At 39.3% G+C, this 9,244-nt stretch overlaps 1 protein-coding gene across 2 annotated transcripts; it reads left to right on the top strand.

Annotated features, from left to right (window-relative positions):
* Positions 1 to 527: 527 nt before the first annotated feature.
* On the top strand, positions 528 to 8,091 carry LOC128791196 (cytochrome P450 2H1-like). 2 transcript variants are annotated; one of them, XM_053948568.1, is made up of 9 exons: positions 528 to 739; positions 1,749 to 1,911; positions 2,761 to 2,910; positions 4,609 to 4,769; positions 4,986 to 5,162; positions 5,586 to 5,727; positions 6,009 to 6,196; positions 6,649 to 6,790; positions 7,272 to 8,091. In XM_053948568.1, the coding sequence occupies exons 1-9, from the start codon at positions 563 to 565 to the stop codon at positions 7,451 to 7,453; spliced, it is 1,482 nt and encodes a 493-aa protein (XP_053804543.1). In that variant the 5' UTR covers positions 528 to 562; the 3' UTR covers positions 7,454 to 8,091. The 2 variants fall into 2 exon arrangements, with proteins under 2 accessions (XP_053804543.1, XP_053804544.1); XM_053948569.1 differs by lacking the exon at positions 4,986 to 5,162.
* Positions 8,092 to 9,244: the final 1,153 nt, after the last annotated feature.

A 9,244-nucleotide genomic window follows, 5' to 3' on the forward strand; every position in this document is an offset into this window, starting at 1 on the left:
GAATATTCTGTAAGTGTTCGACACATTTCATTTTTCTTGCCAGCATTATCCACTACCTTGTCTTTGAGCACCATTTTCATAGATCAGAAATAAATAGAGATGAACAGAGATAACCAATCTTCTTCTGCAGAATCTCATTCAGGATTACTTTAAGAGTAATGCCATGTCTCTTCCTTATTACACAGAGACTTCCTAAGGTAATGAAAGCTATTTATTTTTTTATTCAACTAATATTTCCATTCCCCTTCTTAAGCTACAGTTTTTACCGTCTTCTGCTCTCTACATGTTCTCATTCCTTGTTCACTTGTTTCCCTACCAGGGCTTTGCCAGGTCTTAATTACCATTGCTTTAGGACCATTGCATAACTCACAAAGTCAGCTTTAGTAATATTCATTCTTATCATTAGCAGATTAATAAGTAAACTCATATCTCAACAGGAATGGCAAGGCACTATTGGTTATTTTCAACCACGTGCTTTGGCACCACAGCATATAAATGAGCATGGATTTACAGGTCCAGCACCAGGCTTTTCTGACACTTGACTTCTCTTCCTCAGCCCACCATGGAAGCCCTGGGAGTGACCACTATTTTCTTGCTGGTATGCATCTCATGCCTTCTCTTTGCCACCTGGAGAAGCAGATCTCAAAAAGGGAAGGAGCCTCCTGGTCCCACTGCATTCCCCATTGTTGGAAACCTGCTCCAGATAAACCCATGGAATTTGCCTGAAAGCCTGAAACAGGTAAGGGACTGTCTTATTCTTTCTATGTTGTCATTATGACGTATAAAACAAAGTCCAGTCCTGCCATTCTCAGCTAAATTCACAAGCTTAATTTGCATTGACCAAATGTTAAACAGAAACAAAAGGTTTCCCAGATATACATGCTTATTAAGCCTATATATAATCACAATAATCTATTGTATTTCTAAGTCTATATATTACAGGTATGTATATATAAATATATATATATGTCCATATATAGGTCAGTCTATATGTTTGCAATGACCATAGAGTTATGTGCTGAGCTCACAATTTGTACCACAGTACTACAATTTGCAGTGGATTAGCAATCAAGGCATTGATGCTGTTGGAGTATAATCCTCCTGTGCTCAATCCCTTACCATGTTGGCAACACAGCCTGGCCTTTTTTGGGGGAGGAGCCCTGCTCCATTTTGCTGCTTCTGCTCCCTAGCAGATACGTAGGATCTCCTGGGAGTGGAAGTAGCAAGTGCAGAAATTTGTCAAATTGCTGCCAGAAATAAGGTAAAAATGTTTGGAGGTGAATTGTGAATTGTGCTGTCCATTCCCTCCCCTGACTGATGTCACCCATCTGGCAAAAATACCCCTTTGAGAGACAGTTTCACTGTTTGTGGTCAAAAACCCTTTAGGCATTTGCTTCCATATTGTGTACATTACTGATTTTAGAGCTCATGTAAATTGTTATCCACTATGCCCTGCACAAAGATATTCTGAAATGTTTGCCAATCCTGTGAAGGGCTATTTTCTTTTCTCAGATTTGGACTGGATACTCACCATTTCCATTCATATTCCCTATTTCTTGTATGATTCCCTCTTCCCTTGTCTGTAACTCATAACTGAAAGATTTCTGCACTGTTGTTAATCAGTGTTATGTCTCAACAGTGTTGGGACAATGACACATCACCTCTCAGACGTCTTTGTTTGATCTACAAACATCACATGATTATCATTGATGTTGTCATGTTTCTCTTTGTGCTCACCTTTCCTACAGCTCAGTGAGAAGTATGGTCCTGTCTTCACAGTACATTTGGGCCCACAAAAGGTTGTGGTGCTGTATGGCTATGATGTTGTAAAAGAAGCTCTGGTTGATCAAGGAGATGACTTCAGTGGAAGAGGCATTCTACCACTGATTAAAAAACTCTTCCAAGGCACAGGTACGTTCTTGGTAATGCCAGCATGCAAAACAGATGTTTTCAGAGCTTCAGAATCACAGCTGAGAGGGCACTGCAGAGGGGCATGTAGATTTCATTTACTACTTTTATGCAGACAAATTAGCAATTAAAGGCAAAAACCCCAGCTCATTACTTGAACCCTTGAGTAAACTGGTCCCCTGGAGAACTGTTTAAGGTCCCAGGATGGCTTCACTGAGTGCCTTTTTATTTCCAGTGTGCTCCAAGCTCTGGCTAAAATTTTGTACATTAAATATGCCTCTAAGGTCTCTTCTCCGAATTCTGAAAATATTCTGAATATAGACACAGCCAAGGAACCAGCATAAGGAAAGTCCAGAGCACAACAAAGATAAAATAATATAGGCTGACCCAGTAAGGGCCACAGTTCAGATTAGGTCATGAGGTTATTCACCAGGTCAATCCCGGGTATGGCATTTATAGTACATATTCCATGGTATTATATATACAGTGCAGTACCATTGGTATTGTCAATAATGATATGCTCTATGCAGGTGCACAGCAGAACATCTGAGTGGTTATGTCAGTGTAAAGGCCTTGTGTCCAAGACCAATTCAGTGTTACTTCTTGCTTGCTTTGTAACATAGTTTTTCTTATCCTGGGAATAAAGTCAGTTTTATTCAAGTGCTGTGACAGATGGATCAAATTTTCCACCTTCAGAATTGCAAAGAAGTTATGGGTTTGGGCAGATAGCAATTGTAGTGTAACTCCACAGAGAGGTGTCTTTGCATGCTGAGTACTTACTGTGTAGCTCCCATTAAAGGGAAAAAAAAAACCTGTTTCATCATGAAGGTCTATTTTTCCTCCCTGTGTCAGGTATTTTGACCAGCAATGGGGAGACCTGGAAGCAGCTGAGACGATTTGCACTCACCACCCTGCGGGATTTTGGGATGGGGAAAAAGGGCATTGAGGAGCGAATTCAGGAGGAAGCTCATTTTCTGGTGGAGAGGCTCAGGAATACACATGGTATGATAAGGACTTTGTGCCTGTTGAGACACTGTGCATATCTGCAATGAGACAATGAGGGGTGTAGGGTTGCTTCACAAAATCTGTGACTCAAGGAGTGGGTGTATGACTGCTGTTTCTGCTCCCTGCTTCTGTGGGCAAAGTTATCGGTGGGTCAATCAAAGGCACTGTGACAGTATGGAGGATAAAAGTAGAAGAAAGAGACTTGGAAAGTGCCTTTTAACCTATTCTGCTTAAGGAACAAGACAGGAAGGGGCAAAAGGAATGGCTTTGCCACAGAGCCAAGTGTTTGATGGAATTCAGCCATGGAGACAGTTCTTCACCTTGTCTCCTGCAACTCTATGTAAACAGATCTTGAAGAAGTAGGTGACCAGAGAACTCATTTGCAGGTATTTGGGGTTGGGTCCATCTGAACACTAGACAATACATCCCAGTATTGGTGGGGCTATCCAATGGGAACAGGTATATAAGCTGCTTCTGAGGGCAGAGTATAATGTTACCCACTTGGTTTCAACCTGTAAATGTGTTTTCTAGTAATATATAAGTCAGTGTTACTCCTAAATGTGTCCCCTGAGGGTGGCACAGTACCAGCCACTGTTTTCATTGCCAGCCCTCAATATGTGCCTATTCTGCAAGGGAGGAAAAGCAGATAGATCTAAAAGAATGATTACGCATCACTAGTTTCTATGAGCCACTAGAAAATATAATCTGGCTTCTCAGATAAACATTCATTTTATAAATCAGAGAAAACACTCTCACCTGCATTGCTTTTATCTTTTGACTGTCACAGTAATACTATATTTCTTATGCCCTTATGCAAGCCTCTAACTCTGGCTCACCTTGTTGCAGCATCTTTTACTATGTATAAATATACAACCAAAAAGTACAAACCCGGTATAAATTATTTACCCTTAATGCAATTAATAAATAGCTATGACTCGGGTCTTCTACATTCAGCATTAATATACTCACCACCTCTGAAATATCCGCTGAGTCTTCAATGGCCACGGAGTCACCAGTCAGGCAGAGAACTGGTGCTATTGCTCCTTGGAATAGTCTGCTACCAAGTTGACATTTTCTCACTCTGTGGTTTTCTTTCTGGATTTTATATCTTCTCATGTTATTGTTTCTCATCTTGAAACTTTGAGATGCACTCTATCACTGTCTGTAATTAGCTTTCCTTTCTTTCTTGGGTCTAATCTTGGTTTTTGCTTACACCATAATTCTCTGTATAGGAGTCATGCAGCTGTGCTATCAAAACTAGATTTAAATCACAGGAATTTGAACCCCAAGGACGGGGTTATATAACTGAGGTTGCGCTAATGAAGTTAATAAGGAGAGTGCAATAACCTAAAGACATGGTTCAGGCAAAGTCCCCATGGTTTCATTGGGGTTTTGTGGGAATGTTTGGGCTGTTTCTAATACAGTCTATAAGACAGACAGGCATGTGCTAGCTGAAGAGCAACTAAGGCACTCAGACCAGGGTTCTGCTGAGAACAAGACAGAAGAGATACTTAAACCATTATAAGAGTGAAATTAGTTCACTTCAAGAATAAGTTGGTAAGCCCTTCACTGTCCTTTCAAAGGAGTGCAAAATTCTGGATCTCCAGAGAATGTGAAACTACCTCATAGTGTCAGAGGAGGGGTTGATCCATTAAATACTGAAAGTAAGATACCTTTTTTTGGTGTTTGTTGCAGAGCAACCCCTCAACCCTGGCAGTTTCCTAATCCATGCTGTTTCCAATATCATCTGCTCCATCATCTTTGGGGATCGGTTTGACTATGAGGACAAGAATTTTCTGACTTTAATTGATTTGATAGAGGAAAACAACAAACTCCAGACCTCTATACAAGCACAGGTGTGTCTGGTTTTATTTAATACATTTGTTAGTTATTATAATATTCAAATTGCTGAATGTAGTGAAACCATAAAGTAAATTACCATAAAATCCTGAATAAGAAAGACCTATTGCTTCAAAACAGTTTAACTGCCCCATTTTCATAGTTAAAATCGGGAACATTTTAGTTTATCCACATTAATCAGAATGTGCTTTTTCATCCCTTTATTTTTACAGCTATATAATTTCTTCCCAAATGTCATGGATTATTTACCTGGACCTCATCAACGACTGATAAAAAATGTTGAAAAAGTTGATAAATTTACAACAAATATCGTAATGGAACACCAGAAAACCCTAGATCCCACTTGTCCTCGAGATTTTATTGATGCTTTTCTTAATAAAATGGAACAGGTACATTAAGTGTAGAGATTTAGTGGAATATATGGAAATCACTACTTGAATCAGATCTTTTCTTTTTACTTGTGATGAGGCATTGGGTTTTTGCAAATACAGAGGGGAACATGCTCTTCAAGACACACTGACTTCATTTTATCATCTCTATTTTCTTATCAAGGATTTTTAAACACAGAATAAACAGCATGAGCCAAAGCGATGAAAGCTGAAGACCAATCTGGTTAATATAATTCAATGTTCCTTCCATATAATAATATTATTTAGTAAACCTACCATAAATGCTGATGTTCTGAGAGTGTGTCGTATTTTTGAAAGAACATTAGATGTGTTCATAAACCTACATTATGGGTACAGGATTTTTCTTTTTAAGCAAACTTCTTGGGTTTGTCATTCAAAACCTTCTGCCAAATCTTCCTGCAGGAGAAAGGGAATGATGACTCAAAATTCACCATTGAGACCTTGAGCAGAACCACACTCGACTTGTTCCTTGCAGGAACAGGGACCACAAGCATCACACTGAGATTTGCAGTTCTGATTCTCCATAAATACCCAGAGATAGTAGGTAATGGAAATAGTTAAACAATTTTTAATAGGTTGTGGGATGAGTTTGGACAATTCCTGTCACTACCACATGTGGCAACAGTCTCCTGAATAAGGAAGGATGTTTTTGCAGTGTGGAAATGTGTGTAAGTCTTGGATGTCTTCACAAAAAGCAGATATTAGTACTAAGTATAATAATATATTCCTGATGTGCTAAAAGCATATTTTGTTGTAAATATGGAGAGAGGTTCAGGCAAACAGATGGGGGACTTGTTCATCCAACACTTACTGATTTCTCAACAGAGAAAATGCAAAAGGAGATTGATTCCGTGATTGGCCGCAACCGAAGCCCTCGCATGTCGGATCGGAGCCAGATGCCCTTTACAGATGCTGTGATCCACGAAATCCAGAGATACATTGATTTCCTTCCTATTAATGTCCCACATGCTGTAATCAGAGACACCAAGTTCAGAGACTATTTTATCCCCAAGGTCTGTTACATTGTCTCTGAGAAAGGTTGTAATCTCTTGCAAACAATTATGAGTTTTGTTCTTTGTATTTTATTTATTTTCAAAAGTATTGAAATGTGATACTGGATTGAAATTTTTTTTCGAAGGGGATTCTGGAAGTTATTGAGTTCAATCCCTTGTATTAGATAAAAAAGAAGAAAATACTTTTGCATCCTCTGTATGAAGAGGGAGATATTTCTGGGGTTTTTTTCACATCAGTGTAAGTTGTAATTTATTTGGAAGCAATATTAAATACTCCAAACAGACTCTTTATTAAATTCACAAAAAAAAATCTTTGCCATACCAATGGCACATATTTTCATGCATTAAAAACTTTCTAAACTTTAACTACCCTTCTGTTTAGCTCTGGGAACTTCTTAGTGCCTTCATGCTTTAACGTATCTCCATTGTACCTTCCTTTTTTGTTAATTCAGGACACTCTGATATTCCCTATGCTGAGTTCTGTCCTACATGACAGCAAGGAATTTCCAAATCCAGAAAAATTTGACCCAGAACATTTCTTGAATGCAAATGGGACCTTTAAAAAAAGTGACTACTTCATGCCATTTTCTACAGGTAAGACCTCTTGCTATTTCAGATCCTAGACCATCCTCTCCTGAAATCTCTCTGACAATTTCATGGCTCCATCACCATTGTCTGTACAATGATGTCAGGTGACATCTGCTAGAGTCACTTCTGGGAAGCTCTAACCCCTGCAATACAGTTCCAGCTGACTTCCTTTTTTAGCAAACACAAGAACTCCTCCAATGCCTTCTACAAGATGTGTATGAAATGGGACTCATACAACTTGTCTCTAAAACCATCTAACAGCAGCAGAATTTGACCAACTAGAGCCTCAAACTGCCTTCAGACACTGAGCACTCTCATTGTTCTGGACCTTTAGTTCCTAGTTTCATTCATGCTTCCCCAAAATACTGCAGTGCTGCCTGTGCATTCTGAGATGTCTGAATTTTCAAATTTTCATGGAACTGGGGCTAAAATCAGTTATCAGCAAAATACTCCACTGTGACTTTTTTTTTTTTTTTTTTGGTTGTAGGAAAACGGATCTGTGCAGGAGAAGGTCTGGCCCGGATGGAGATATTCATATTTTTAACATCCATCCTGCAGAACTTTACTTTGAAGCCTGTTGTGGATCACAAAGACATTGACATTAGCCCAGTAATCACCAGTCTGGCAAATGTGCCCCGACACTATGAGGTCTCTTTTGTTCCACGTTAGCCAAGTGAAGACAGTTTCCAGCTCCCAAGTTCCTGAGTGCTCCGGCTGAATGACAGTCATTGCTCAATCTGTTGAGAATGAAACACTCAGACCATTTGGTAGACAATGTATGGAGAGAAGAGTGTTTAGAAAAGAAAATTGTATGATGCTTTTATAATCACCACAGCCAGCTCTTAACAGAGTAGGCAATCACACAGGGAAGGACACAGTACCCTGTGCAAAATTACAGAGATTCTTCTCTGCATCTACCTCACCCAGCTGCAGTTCCTGTCTGGCTCCTGACATGCCAGACCATCTGCACTAGCTCTCTGAGAGCCCTGCTGCTGCTGTCCCTACCACCTGAGGGGTTCCAGAAGGAATAGATGCTTGTACTCCAGGGTTTTTACAAACTCTGCTTGAAGTACCTCTCTCTGTACTTTCAGGTTGTTTATAATCTATTTGTAAAGGCAAACATAAAATAAGGGTTTTTTTTGTGGTAGATAATGATCATCTATTGTATTCGTGACCCAATACTTACTGTCTACTGTGGGGGGGATAGAGTTTATCAATGACTGGGCAGATGGGTTATCCTCTGTGATTACAATGAGTGTTTGTGAAATTACAATTTATACTGCAAAATAAAGAAGTAGTATACTGAATTGTTGTTTTTTTGATATTCCAGAACATCTTTTAGTGAAAAAACGGTGTCCACAAAGCTTATACTCCAAAATCTTTTTCAAGTCCTGTACACATCTGACTGCTTCATTTCACTCATATGGAATGTACTATGGCTTGAAGAATGAGCTGGTTAACGATCTATAAACATCCATTCCCAACTTGGGATAAAGCTGCACTGACCCTATGAGACCCATTAGAACCCCAACTGTGGTTACAGAGCTGTTCATTGGGGAGAAAAAGGACAAATTTAAATAATACCAGGATTGCCCCCTAGTGCCTTTTCCTAGATGAATGCCAGCTTGCATCTTCTCAGTATTTTATAAAGTACATAAAGATCACTACAGCAATGTTACAATCAAGAAAAAAATTCATAAACAGAGTTATATGACTTGCCAAGCATATATGTACAGATCAATGGCTGGCATTTCCTGCCTTAGTCACATTCCCATCAATGTATAATATATAGTGATTACAGTGAAGAAAGAGAGCTGAATCTGTATTATGTGGAAAAACAGAGCTGTAATATTACCACAATGTCATTAACTGTTTATGTGAAACAGACAGAACTTGCTTCTTTTCAAAGATAATAAGCTAGATATACTATGCATTACTAGCATGGCATTGCAAAGGCAAAAAGCCACAAATTCCACAGAATCACAGAAATAAATTCCCTCACCAGATAAAAAGAAGAAAGCAATGTACTTCCTCTTTAGCTGTGCCACTACTAAAATAGCCAGAAGAAGTGAGTGTAGCTTTCTTATTCCAGTTATCTTCCTTCATGCTGAAAAGTCAAGGAGGCAGCCAATGCAGATCAGCAAAACAGCTTTAGCACCTGGAGACTCCACCATGGTATGAAGTGGGCTTTGGGATTAGGGGAGGACTAAAGCCATGTGCCCTGATTCTGAACACTGTGGATATCTCCACAAAGTACTGCTCTGAAACTTGAATGACTTCAGAATAACCTGTTAGAGTGGCTGAGCAGAACTGTCTCAAGATGCTGGGAAAAAAAAAAAATTCACCTCTGGAACTGAACTCTTCTGTTTCTTCTAAAAGAGCTGTTATTTGCTAGACTGATTTTCATCCCCTGGTTTGCAGTAGCAGTCTAAACCATCAAGAATTGCTTCAGCCCTCCCT

Source organism: Vidua chalybeata, chromosome 8 (assembly GCF_026979565.1).
Source record: "Vidua chalybeata isolate OUT-0048 chromosome 8, bVidCha1 merged haplotype, whole genome shotgun sequence".
Taxonomy (NCBI): domain Eukaryota; kingdom Metazoa; phylum Chordata; class Aves; order Passeriformes; family Viduidae; genus Vidua; species Vidua chalybeata.